The 12847-nt window shown below is 51.3% G+C and overlaps 2 protein-coding genes across 6 annotated transcripts in view; both read left to right on the top strand.

The window, feature by feature from the left end:
* Positions 1-423: 423 nt before the first annotated feature.
* On the top strand, positions 424-8578 carry LOC137788559 (uncharacterized). Of its 4 annotated transcripts, XR_011077765.1 has the most exons (17): positions 424-565; positions 1782-4348; positions 4605-4746; positions 4862-4990; positions 5090-5138; positions 5288-5424; positions 5553-5656; positions 5788-5898; positions 6080-6334; positions 6419-6489; positions 6559-6735; positions 6902-6971; positions 7055-7180; positions 7288-7346; positions 7482-7551; positions 7727-7956; positions 8033-8578. XR_011077765.1 is itself a non-coding variant. In XM_068581416.1 (16 exons), the coding sequence occupies exons 2-16, from the start codon at positions 1793-1795 to the stop codon at positions 7862-7864; spliced, it is 4194 nt and encodes a 1397-aa protein (XP_068437517.1). In that variant the 5' UTR covers positions 424-565; positions 1782-1792; the 3' UTR covers positions 7865-8578. The 4 variants fall into 4 exon arrangements, 2 of the variants coding, with proteins under 2 accessions (XP_068437517.1, XP_068437518.1); XR_011077766.1 differs by lacking the exon at positions 8033-8578 and having other exon boundaries at positions 7482-7638; positions 7727-7933; XM_068581416.1 differs by having other exon boundaries at positions 7727-8578.
* A 1232-nt stretch (positions 8579-9810) lies between these two features.
* LOC137788483 (disco-interacting protein 2 homolog C-like) overlaps positions 9811-12847 on the top strand; it is a 21945-nt gene continuing 18908 nt past the window's right edge. For both annotated transcript variants that reach the window (XM_068581303.1, XM_068581302.1), the window contains exon 1: positions 9811-10229. In XM_068581303.1, the coding sequence (XP_068437404.1) occupies positions 10151-10229 (79 nt within the window). In that variant the 5' untranslated portion in view covers positions 9811-10150. The remainder of the gene's footprint in view (positions 10230-12847) is intronic.

Genomic DNA, 12847 nt, shown 5'->3' with positions numbered 1-12847 from the left:
GTCACCAAAGAACCCTAACTGGTAACAGAAGACCGGAAAAGTCTGTTAAGCAGATCCGCGATCAGCCGTTAATGTCAGTTTGTCGTCAGCCAGCAACGTTTTCTGACACACAGAATGACGTCTTCAGTCCAGCCTTGTGTCCCTCAATTACGCTCATTATCTTTAAAACAATTAGATTTTTAATGTGAAACAACGTGCGACATTTTAGAATGAGAATTACAAAGGTTAAATTAAAGCATATACATGGTTGCTTTATTTATCCTGCAGGGGCAATTTATTAACATGTATACATACAGGTAAAGCAGTACAGTATTAAAACAACACAATATATACAAAACGTAGGCTAGAATAATAAGAAAAATGCATAATGTATACAAAACTCACTGCTCTCTCCCTCCTCCCCACCTCTCTCCCTTCCCAATAGTTTCCGCGGTGACCATCGACATCGGCAGCCCTCGTCCCGTTGAGTCACATGACGTCACCCCCGCATCCTCTGTGTCCAGCTGATGTACAGGCGCCGCTAGCGCTGGGAGTGCTGGGACCCGGGTACTGCTGTTTCTACCAGGTACTAAGACAGGAGACAGCCGTCCTCTCCGCGCACACACTCACCTGGACACACACAAGCAGGTGGCTCCGAGCTGGCATTTGGGAAAAAGTCGTGCCAATTTATCAGACTGTCCAATAAATACATCTATTATGAGATCATTCAAAATTACAATGGACACGTTCTGCCCTCAAACCTTCGGTTTTGAAAAGAACAAAAACTTTTGAAAAAAAAGAGAAAAGTTTCAGGACAGACTTACAATATATGTTTGTATCAAGTAGAAATAAATAACAAGATTCAAAAGTAATTGTAAAATAATAAATGTAATGTTTATACCAGTGATTTTCAACCACTGTGCCATGGGCAAATGTCCAATTTTACTTAATTGGTGCAAAAAATATTATTTAGTTGCTGCAAATAATTTTCCATTGTTGAGTGTCTAAGCTTGCCATATAGTCGCCGGCCTCGTCATTAAATACTCTTCCATGCCAGCAGGTAGTGAAGTAATGACCTACCACATATGCTGTATTATGCTACAATGTGACATTTTGTAACTTGTTTTGGTGTGGATTTTTTTACTGTACAAAATGTGTTCAAAAAAGGTTGAACAACACTGGATTAAACGATACGATTAACCTCAAACACTACAGGATAACCTGATTAATTGTTGGGGCCCAGGCGGCCTTGTGAGGGAGGGAAGGAAGGAGGGAGAGATGGAGGGTTAAAGCAGAACTGATGTAAGTCAAAGGGAAAGGTGTCAGTGGGAGGGAGGATACGTGAATGGTGGGACGGGAGGAAGGGAGATGGGGGAGCTTCAGAGAGGGAGAGGGAGGAGTGGACACTGCAGCTTTACTGCTCTGTGATTGGTGGGCCAACGTGCTGACCCCTCAAACTGTAGCCTAACTAGGGCTCCCATACATTCTCTCTCACACACACACACACACACACACACACACACACACACACACACACACACACACACACACGCACACACACCAAGTGGTGTGCGGCCCTCTGTTGAGTGGCAGGGACATGTGAGCGCCTTCACATTTGCTATTCTGGGCAAGGGAGGGGGAGCTGGGAGGGAAGAGGGGAGCCTGAGGGGTGAGCGGAGGGTCTTTTCTCTTTCTGCCAGTGGCCGAGCCGTCGCGAGGAGCTGCTCATGATTGTGATCTCGTGTTGTGTCGGCTCTTAGTGTGCGTGGCCATAGAAGTCTTGTGCTTTATTCCCACTTTAGGCTCGGAGAAGATGGGGTGCTGCTTTAGTAAGGAGCTCAACCCCGGCCCGCCGAGCGAGAGGAGCAGCCTGCTGCAGCCCCCGCTGCACGACGGGCTGAGCGAGGGGACACTCCGGGCCGGGGCTGTGGCTCAGCATGTGAGCCTGGACGAAGAGGACACGTGCGCGGCGGCAAACGAGCCGGCTCAGGGGAAGCCCCCGGAAGATGAGGAGGGGCGGCTGCGACCGGACAACAATGTTGCGACGGAGGTGGCGGCCGCAGCAGGCAGCGCCGCGCGGAGCGCCGGGGATCTGAAGCCGGCCGAGGAGATTGTTATTATTATTAACACAAACAAACAGACGGACGCTGAGCCCGGCGGGACGCACGCCGGCGGGCCCAGCTGTGAACCGGCGCCGTATATGGAGGTGCCCACGCAGAGTCCAGCCAAACAGAAGATTTTGGAGAACGCCACGCTCAGGGCGCAGTGGTTCAACCGGCTCTCGGACGGGCACAAACCGGCAAAATGTTTGTCAGCTCCCTCCAGGCTACACCCTCAGCCGGAGCTCACGGAAGAGGAAGGCGGGGATGAGGTCGGCACAACAGCGCTGTGTCAAGGTTTCAAGACCAGGACCCGGAGCTTCTACAGCCTGTGTTCCATCGAGGACGACGACCTTGAACATGACCACGGCCACGGCCAACCCCAAACAGCTGGAGCGACATACTCGCGGCTCACAGCTGAAGTGTCAGCAGCTGCTCTGCCCTGTATAGCGGAGTCTCCGGCATCCAGCCAATCGCACGCGGAGGCATCCGCGGGCCAGGACCTGACGTACGTGATGGAATCTAAACTGGCCAGCCTGTCCAGCGACGAGGAACCGTCATTGGCACAGCCGCACGCTCCCAACGTTGCGTCCGAGGAGACCACCGCACCTCCTCATGTCAAGTGTCAGCGGGGAGAAACTCCGTGGCACCCGCCAACGCCGTCCAGTAGCCCGACAGCCAGCGAGGAACCTCAGATGTCCACTCACGCTGGCACCCAGCCTGAAGGTGTAAAGGAGGATGTGTACATGTTGATGGCGTCACACACGGGTCAAAGGGCATGTGTGGAGGAGGGCGATGAACTTGCACGGGGCGACACCGCGGGCGCATCAGAGCAGAGGGAGAGTGCGTGTTCAGTGGGAGACAGCGTGTGCTTCGGGGAAACGGTGACTCGTTTCCAGGAGGAAAAGTTGGATTCTGACTTCCAGCCTCTGGAGCATCGTCTGCGTGAGTCTGACCATGTCCAGCGTTCACTAACTCCCGAGCCGGATGCCTGCAGCCCGAGTCCTTCAGAGCTCGACCTCGAAGCGCTGCGCAGCGAGAAGCTTGTTTCTCTTCCGTGTGAAGGACAGACCGAGGTGGACAAACCCCCCCTGCAGAGCGAGGCCATCCCTGTGGGCGTCCACGGCGAGCAGAAGGCCGACGGTGGTCACGGGGGAACGGCAGAGACGACTCTCACCAAGGTATCCTCAGTGTACTCGGGGTCCTCAGCGTCCTCAGGGCCCAGCATATCAGCCGCATCTTCACCGCCCATTGAACTGACCGTCTTCTCCTGCCACACGGATCTACCACCTCTCTCAGACCGAAAAAACTCATCTCACCAGCGTGACTCGGTCCCATCCGACCATTTAGACGTCGGTTTAAACAATCCGGCGTTTGAGCCGAGCGAAATTAAACCTCCTCGCCCCGACACCGAGGCTCCGACAGCGGACTCTGAGCTCGGTGGCGACCGCGGCGACGTGAAAGCCGACGCTAACGCCGTGCCGGTCGAACCTTCATCGGACGAGCCTTCACCAGACGTCTTCACAAGTGGAGACGACGGACAGGCCGTCGAAAGAAACGGACCAGGAATCCCACTCGACAGTGAACCCGCTGAGAGCGACAACGTCACAGATGTTTCACCTGAACCGGTTCCGAGCCGTCACCTGCTGTCAGAGCGCGGTTTCCTCCGGTCTTTTACCTCAAGCGTTTCCTCCGACTCTATAAAGCCTGAAGCCGACCCGCAGCGACCCGCCGCTGACTATTCCCAACAAACTGGAGGTTCATCAAGCGAAGCCGACAGGATAACGTCCGCCCTCAGCGGCGACATTCCTCCAGAAGCTCCCGAGACGCCGGCCCGAAGCAGGATCCTCCAGACTGTGACCTCCGTGGACCCAGGCCAGATTGACGTTTACGCCTCGACTCCGTCCTACGAGATCCACGTCCCGGCGGTGGCGGCGGTGGTGGCGACCGCTGAGGAGGGCGAGGAGGGAGAGGGAGGGATGAGGGAGATGGTGTCCGAGCTGCTGGGAGAGGACGCCGACGCCTCCGTCTGCCGCCTCTACCCTCAGCCCTGGATCCAGCTGGGTCCGGAGGAGCCCCGCGGGGTCGTATGGGCCCAGGGCGCGTCCGATGACGCTCTCGAGCCCGGCTGCGGTGAGAGCGAGGAGCAGATCCCGGCCCTGGTCTCGGAGCTGCAGCCCTCCATGGCGCTGCTGGGGGCGTACCCCTACAGCACGGTGATGCCAGAGGGCCGCTGCGTCTGGGACTGGCACACAGAGTGCAGGCAGTCTGTAAGTGTGGTTTCAACACGGTTCAGTGTCTTATTGACAAAAGGTTTGCATGTGGGTTCTGTCCGCCATGGTGGACACTACGTAATGAGGGCTCGTTAGCGCTCGAAGACCCGCCCCTTCCTGTCTGTAGCAGACGGATGCGTCTTCCAGAAGACGCGTCATCTGTAGTTTTTCTCGCAAAGTGATTCTTGGTTTCCTATACTGAATGTTTCCCGTCGGGTCAACGCTGTGCACGTCTGTGTCTCCTTGGCGCCAGGCGGCCGTCGCTTCCCCCAGCCTGAACCCCGAAGCCGAGGCGTGGACCAACCACGGCTTTGACCCGAGCGTCGCCGACCCCGCCTACCTGCAGGCGCCGCAGCCATGGCTGCACTTTCCCAACGTGCTGACCCACCAGGAAGGTAAGACCCAGCTCTGGTCTTCAAAAATGTTCCTGCGATGAAACGAGTTTGTGATTTAAAATTTTTTTTTTTTTAAAGAAAACACTCAAACGGTCTCCACTGGTCTTCTTTTCAGGATATGAGCCGGCGTTCCAGCTGGAGAACGCGGGCCTGGCTGAGGCCGCCGCCGGCCCGCTGGAGTACCAGCTGCTGTCTGCCGATGCTCCGCTGGTCAACGGTCTGCCCGGCAACCCGCCTGACGCAGGTAGAACCCCCCCGTTCACCTGTATTCATGCTCCACTTTTCAAATGAAGCCACAAAGCAGAAACAGTCCGCTCATATCGGGACTTCCTTTTGATTCCAGTGGACGGCAACGAGGAGCTGAGGAGCGTCCTGGAGTCCTGCCTGAACAGGTAACACTCGCGTCATTAAATAATGGGACCAGTAAACCAGTCCCACAGGGTTCTGGTCCCTCCCAGCCTTTTTGATGCAGTTGTTTGGTACGTTCTTCTGATCGAGCTCCCCCTCACCCCCCTCCCCATCCCACTCCCACACCCCACAGGGAGCACCTGGGCAACGACCTGTATCTCAACTCCCAGATGGACAGCGACCAGTATGTTCCCATAGCGACGCTGGCCAGCCTTGACAAGATCCAGAGTCTCAGCACGGACCTGGACCTCATCTCCGACATCTTGAAATGTCAGCGTTGGTTTCGGCAGCAGTTTTTACTTGACCGCATGTTTTAAATGTCTCATTGTCTTTAGAGTACCTGGAAGGTCTGAGGTTATAGGTTCCAGGTCTGAGTCTCTTCTCTCATTGGTCCACAGCTCTGCCGCTGGTTCAGGTGGCGCCGTGTGGACTGAAGGTCCGGCCCAGTCAGAGTCGCTGTGTCGTCATCCTGAGAGAGATCCCCAGCACCACGCCTCAGGAGGCAGGACGCTCCTCTCTCCTCTTCATCTCCTCTCATCCTCTCTTCTTCTCCCCTCCTCCTCTTCTCCTCTTCATCCGCCACTCTCCCCTCCTCTCCTCCTGACTGTGTGTTTGATCCCTGTTGTGCTGCAGGAGGTGGAGTCTCTCTTTGACGGAGAGAACCGTCCAAAGTTCCTGAGCTGTGAGTTTGTGAGCAACGACAACTGGTTCGTCACGTTCCAGTCTGAGACCGACGCTCAGCAGGTGAAACACGTCTTCTTGTTTACTTCTGAAGATTTGAGGTTTTCAAACGAAGCTTTGAATGTCGTTTCAGGATTCAAACGTTGACGTTACGAACGACCAAACTCAGCCTCTTGAGACACAAACTGCTTTTGATGTTTTACGGATTAAATTTGACTCTTTATTCCGTCACGTCTGTCTTCAGGCCTATAAATACCTCAGAGAAGAGGTCCGGGAGTTCCAGGGGAAGCCCATCATGGTGAGGATAAAAGCCAAAACCATGGCGGTCTCTTCCTTCGCTCCGAAGAACGGCTACCGCCCCCCCCAGCTCCAGCTGGACCCGTGCTCCTCCTACTTCCCCCCCGACCCCTACCAGCAGCCCGGCCCGCCCCAGCAGCTGTACGACCTCTCCAACGAGGTCTGGGCCTCAGCCGCGACGGGGTACCAGGGATGTGCCGAGGTGAGTGCCGTGCGACTCGCAGGACGTCCAACGTCGTTGCTCCGTCTCTGGCTGACGCGTGTGACGTTGTTTTCTTTTCCTCAGCGTCAGACGCTGATGAACGACCTTATCAACGGGTTCTCCGACTTCCAGCCGTACAATGCTCACAGGCCGAGGTAGACGCCGCTCGCCGTCACGAGACCGAGAGACGTCGACGCCGCATTCACAATCCACTTCTTTTCCAGGAGAGGCTCGAGGTGGTCCGGCTCTCGGGACCGCCGGCAGAACGAGGCCGCGCCCCCGACGGAGCAAACGCCGGAGGAGCGCTCCTCTTCCGCGACGAAGACGAGTCGAGGGCGGCCGCAGGGCAACCTGCGCCGCCAGAGCAGAGGGGCGAGGGCGCCCCCGTCTGATCGAGGAAGGTAACGACACCTAACCTGATAAACCTAACCTGATAAGCCTTTTTCTCATTTTTTTCTAAAAAAAATTATCCTCTTAATCCGTGGTAATGTCGGCGTGTCAATGACGTCGGTGGCGTGTCGATGATGTCATCGACACGCCGAGGCTTTAAGCTGTGTGTCTCTGAAGGAGAGGAGCCTTCAGCCAGAGGAGGAGAGACAGCCCGAGGTCGTGGGAGAGAGCTGATGGAAACACCCGCGTGAGTAGCCACCGAGAATTCTGGGTGTTTGAAAAGCTCGCCTTGTTGTTGTGTGTTGACTGTGTGTGTTTTGTGTGTGTTAGAATTCGGCCAATCGGTCGCCTCCCAGGCCGCCGTCTCCTCCCCCCGAGCTCGGCCTCACAAGCTTCCCTCCTCTGCCTTCAGCGAACACCATGACACCACTACCTGCAGCCAACGGCAATGCCAAGGTGACACACACACACGTATATACACACACACACGCACACACACATACATACATACATATATATACACCTCCCCACCCTAAGACTGTAACCCTGGCCTCTCTGTGCAGACTCCAGTGCAGAGCAGTAGTGTGTGTCCTCCGTGTGAGCCGCAGCAGACCTCAGAGCAGTGAGTGAAGGCGTGTCGTTCCCTTCAGCGCCGGCTCCTCCTCCGCTTCTCTTCCTTTTGCTCGCTGCACGATGTTTCATCTCACGAGCTTGACGTTGATCGCCCGTGGTGAGTTTGTTCTGCTCGTCTGTGCAGGAACGTGCAGCAGCGTGCGGAGGCCGGCGGCGAGGCCCAAGCAGCTCCGCCGACCCGGGAGCCCGTCACCGTAAGACGTGTGTGTGTGTCTGTTTGAAACAGCAGGTTCATAGTTCATAGCTCTTTGTTCCATGGCGTGCTCACGTTGTGGCCCGAGGTGTGTGTGTGTGTGATTCAGATGTGAGATGTTTGAGAGTGAACCGGTGTGAGACCCTCTGACCCCAGCGTGTGCTCTGATTGGCCAGATTGAGTCCAAGAGGCCTAGCTACGCCGCGATCTGCCAGCGGGCGGCGCCCAACGAGCCGCCGCCGCCCGCTGACTCCGCCCCTTGGGAGGAGAAGGAGAAGGAGGAGGAGCACGCCCCCACCTTTCCGGGCCGGTGATCACATCCGGTGGAGAAAAGGACACTTTTCTTTCTTTTTTTGGGTCACATAAACTGAAACTTGTCTTGATGTCTAATGTCTTGATGTCTATTGTCTTGATGTGTATATAAACTAGACTTCTGCGTGGGTGCAGGGCGTGGGTCCATCCGGTCCTGCACCCACGCAGAGGTCTAGTTTTTATAGAGGAAGCCGTTAGTTTGTCGTCAATCAGTTCAGGGGGAGCCGGGTTTTGATTTAGTCTGGTTTAGAGGCGGCTCCTCTTCGATGGTTCTTCTGCTGTACGCGTTCACCCATCGCTCCATTGTTTGACTTTGTTCTCTTCACGTGTTCTCCCAGAGCCTCCAGCTCCTCTAAACCATTAAGTCTCCCAGTTGCTTCTTCTGGTCAGGTGCTGGTGAGCCACTCAAAACCAGTCCTTTCTCTCTGCATGACTTTTTTTTTTAAATTTCCTTTTTTTTAGGATTTAATTTGTTGTATTTTTTTTTTTATTTCCTGAGGCGCTGTGAGTGCTTTGTGTGTTGAGCGTGAGGAGAAAACCTCACTGGGAACACTGACTGGCCATTGACTTGCAGTGGATCCAGTCCCAATGCTCTTTTTTTTGTTGAAAGTACAGCATTTTAAATGTGAAGCGTTAGTGGGCGTGGCATGCATTACTTTGTCTGTACAGATGTACATATTATTGAACAGATATTAAAGTGCCTTTTGAAGTTAGAACTACTAGTTTTGTGTTGAATCCAGGAGTGTGGTTGATCAAAGCGTCTCTTCACAGATGCTCTCCATGTGTTTGTTCCCGTAACACCAAAGTGTTTCATGTTTCCTTTTAAGTCCAGACGTCCCAGAAACGTCCTCTGAATGTCCAGACTGCGGTTCTGCCTCCTCACCAGCAGGGGGCAGACGAGCCACATGATGGCGTTCCACTGAGGAGACTACGCTCCTCATCTTCATCACTGGACCTTTAGATACTCCTCACTTTATTACCTTGAATAAAGAGTGATCAGGTTGTCGGATTAATAAAGCCATAGAGAAGATAAGATTTGTGGCAATTTTAATAAGTAAACATATGATTGTTATTTTTTTGTCAGCAAGCTTTTATGTTTGTGCTCAAACTGAATAAAAGGAGATTAAAGTTGTGCACATCAGAAACATGAACGAGGAAAAGCTGTTTGAAAGGCAGAGTATTGAATTGACAAAATTGATATTAAAGCTTTTAATTTGATTATTTTCTTACCAGATCTTTAAGAAACAGAAATTGAATCTTTCGATTTGATATTTTGATTTATTTAATTTTAATACATAAAAATCGTATTTAATTTTCCATGTCAGATCTTTACCAAACCAAAAGACAATATGATTAAAAAAAATTCATTTTATTAAAACAAATATTTTTAATATAATTTCTTCATTATAACTTCCCTCCAAGATTCTTACAATGAGATAAAATCATTTACTCTGAAGCTTTTGATTTTTATTATAATTATTTGAAATTTCACTTTAAACTATTTTTTTTAAATTAAAAAATATGTATTAAAAAAAATGTTTTTAATGAAATTGTATTAAATTAAACAGTTTCCCTGCCAAACAAACATTTTATAATGTAATATTAAAACAAAAGTGATGTTGCAGTTTTAACTATTCATTATTTTAATTTAAATATTTCTTTTATATTTCCCTCCCAGATATTTACTTAATAAAACACATTTGTATTATATTTTGTAATATTAATTCAGGATCTACTTAAATATTATTTTAAATACATTTCCTTCAATATTATTTCTCTTTAATATATTATTTACTAAACAAATAACTCATAAAAATGAAAACAAAAATAATAATAAAACGGATTAACTACAGATTCAGGTGGAAAACTACACGTCACCGTGCGGCTGCGCGCGGCGCCCCCTGCCGGTGATGACCGGGCACGCGCCTCCTTCCTCCGTGGAGAGTCACGTGACAACAGCGGCAAGAAGCTGCGAACGGGCGCTGACTGGGGCTGCGCGCGAGCCTCATCACCACCACCATCATCATCATCATCATCACCAGCAAGCACCACCGCGACGGCACCGAGCTACCGGAGGAGCGTCATGGCGGACCCCCGCTGAAGGAGAAGAGCCACAGCCGCGTTTGTTCTCCCTCTTTGTTCGCCCTCAACGTCCTCGTCGTCTCTCCGCGCCGAGGAGGGGCCGCTGCCGCCGCTGAGGAAGAGGAGGAGGAAGAAGAGGAGGAAGAGGAGGCAGCAACCAGGGAGGAGGAGGAGGTGTGTTGTTTTACTCCGTGTGCACGAGCCGAATGGCGGACCGCGAGGCGTCGCCGGTACCGTTGGAGATCCGAGCCCGGCTGGCGGAGCTGGAGCTGGAGCTGTCAGAGGGTAAGACGTGACTCAAACCAAGCGCCCCCTCCTCCTCCTCTTCCTCCTCCTCCTCTTCCTCTTACCCCCTCGTTTTCTCACCGACACCACCGTCATCATCATCATCACCATCCACACCGGGAGCCGTTACCTACTAACGGAATCCAACCGTTCATTCCTGCGCCCCCCCCCTCCTCTTCCTCCTTCTCTTCCTCCTCCTCTTCCTCCTCTTCCCGCTCCTCCCATCCAGATGTTTGTCATCCAGCGGGACCGGCCTGTCCAGCTCCCTGTAGCCGGGAGAGGGTGAGGGCAGAGCGGAGAAACACACTGCGGGACTCGGCCGCGGCTCTTTGTCCACACGCATTCACACACACACACACACACACACGCGCGCGCGCGCGCACACACACATTCACACACACACACACACACACACACACACACACACACACACACACACACACACTCACTCACACACGCTCCGGGTTCCCAAAAACCAACCTGTTTTTTGTGTGTTGTTTTGACCTTGAGACGATGACGCGCCCAGCCTACCTGTCTTTGTGCGTGTGTGTGTGTGTGTGCGTGTGTGCGCGCGCACATGTGGTTTAATAATAGCATTGCGATGCAACGCTGCGTGACAGCAGCAGTCCTGCTCCTGATGGCCCCTGATCTCCTCCTGCCGCCTGCTGCTGGGCCTGCAGAGGAGGAGGAGGAGGAAGAGGAGGAAGAAGAGGAAGAGGAGGATGCTTGGGAGTATCCCCCCCATACATAAAGTGTCTCTGGGCCGCTGAGGCTCAATCACAGCCTGCTGTTGTTTCAGGGGAGATGAACACGGCATCCTGCCTTTATATAATGGGGGAGGCATGTTTTATTCATGGGGAGGGGGAGAGGAGCGGGGGAGCGACACGCTGGATGGGAGACCCCCATGTTGTCCCCTATGTTGTCCCCCATGCCGGCCCTCCCGTGTCCGTCTGCCACAAGGACCCGGGTTCACGGGACCGCTTTGTCGCAGCAGGTTTAGAGGTGTTGGTCTAACATGTCACTAGTGTGCAAAGAAACAACCTGCAGCTGAAGGTCCGGTGGACGGGACGGGGGTCTCTAGCAGGATGAGGGTCTCTAGCAGGATGAGGGTCTCTAGCAGGACGAGGGTCTATCCGACTGCTTGAATTATTTAGCCTGAAAGAAATGTTCAAACTGATAAGAGAGATGATCAGGAACACACACACACACACACATACACACACACACACACACACACACACACACACACACACACACACACACACACACACACACACACACAGAGGAGGATCTATGGGAGATTCCTAATCCAGCCGAGAGTGTTTATCAGAGCGGATCCTGCTGCTGGCAGATGTTGTTAATGATGGAAAACACGGCGGGAGGAGATGGAAACAACACACACATACACACACACACACACACACACACGGCCAGGTGTGCACGTGTGTGGTCCTTACAAAATAAGAGCGTGTCGTGCCTAAAGATCAGGAAGAATTATTACGTTTTTTGCTTTATTTCTATTGATACTGATATTGTTGTTGTTATTTTTAGTTGATCGATTGGTTTGTTTGTGAAATTGATCCCAGACCAGATCAGTTCAGATCTGATCAATCCACTGACTTCAATCTACTTTGTCCTGGATTTCTTGAATAGTGACCTGAGGGTTGATCAATAAAATATTGATATCGAAGAAAATAAAGCGTTACATCTGAGGAGGCAGATCTATCTATCGACTATTGACATAAGTGAGCTGAAGCCAGGAAACGCTGACTTCTTTTTGACAAATGACTTGATTGATTAGCTAGTTGAATATCTGATTGATCAGCTGATCGATCAGCTGGTTGAATATCAGAACGAGTGACGGAGCATTTCGATCCATACGAGCAAAAAGTCCCACAAGTCAACAAAATCAAAAACACAAAAATTGAAGAAAACTGCCCGAATTACTTGATCAATACTCTTATCAATACTCTTATCAGCTCTTTTTGATTAAGAGGTGAGAAAATAATCCACATTTCTTTTAAACAAACAGATTCTCTTGAGTTCCTAAAATCTCAACTGTGTGTGTGTGTGTGTTTGTGTGAGCAGCTATAGGTTTGAAAGAAGGTGAATGTCCTCACTAGCATAGTTAACCCCCAGAAGGTTTCCTCCCCCTCCTCGAATATTTGAACATCGTATCAAAGACAGTTTTGAAATGTTTTCATAATTTTTTAAACACACAATTTGCTTGTTTGTGCGTCAGGTCACATATGAATATTGTTGTTGTCATACAGATATGTTGTGTTGTGTAGTTCACCGTCATGACAGTAACGTCGTCACGGTGGTTTGTGGATGTTTTTGAAGTCTTGATTTCAACAATTTGGCTGTTGCCATCTTTTTTTTATTATTATGCAACCAGTGAACAGGAAGTGACCATATTAGGACTGAGGAGGAGGGACGTAGAGACCTGTCAATCATTCACCTGTCAACTCTTAAAATGTTGCTAAAAGAAACACTTTTTTTAATGGACATTCTTTATAAATAAACACAATTCAGTAAGGAACTCATAAATCACAAGAAAACCAAAATGTCCGCTCTGCTTCATCTCTCACATCAGATGTGTTACGAATGCAAACAAC

The sequence above is a fragment of the Clinocottus analis genome, unplaced genomic scaffold, assembly GCF_023055335.1.
Source record: "Clinocottus analis isolate CAN_PGR_092001 unplaced genomic scaffold, fCliAna1.0.p SCAF_18, whole genome shotgun sequence".
Lineage (NCBI taxonomy): Eukaryota > Metazoa > Chordata > Actinopteri > Perciformes > Cottidae > Clinocottus > Clinocottus analis.
Note: the sequence above shows the minus strand (reverse complement) of the source record. Positions and strands in the feature narration are given on the sequence as shown.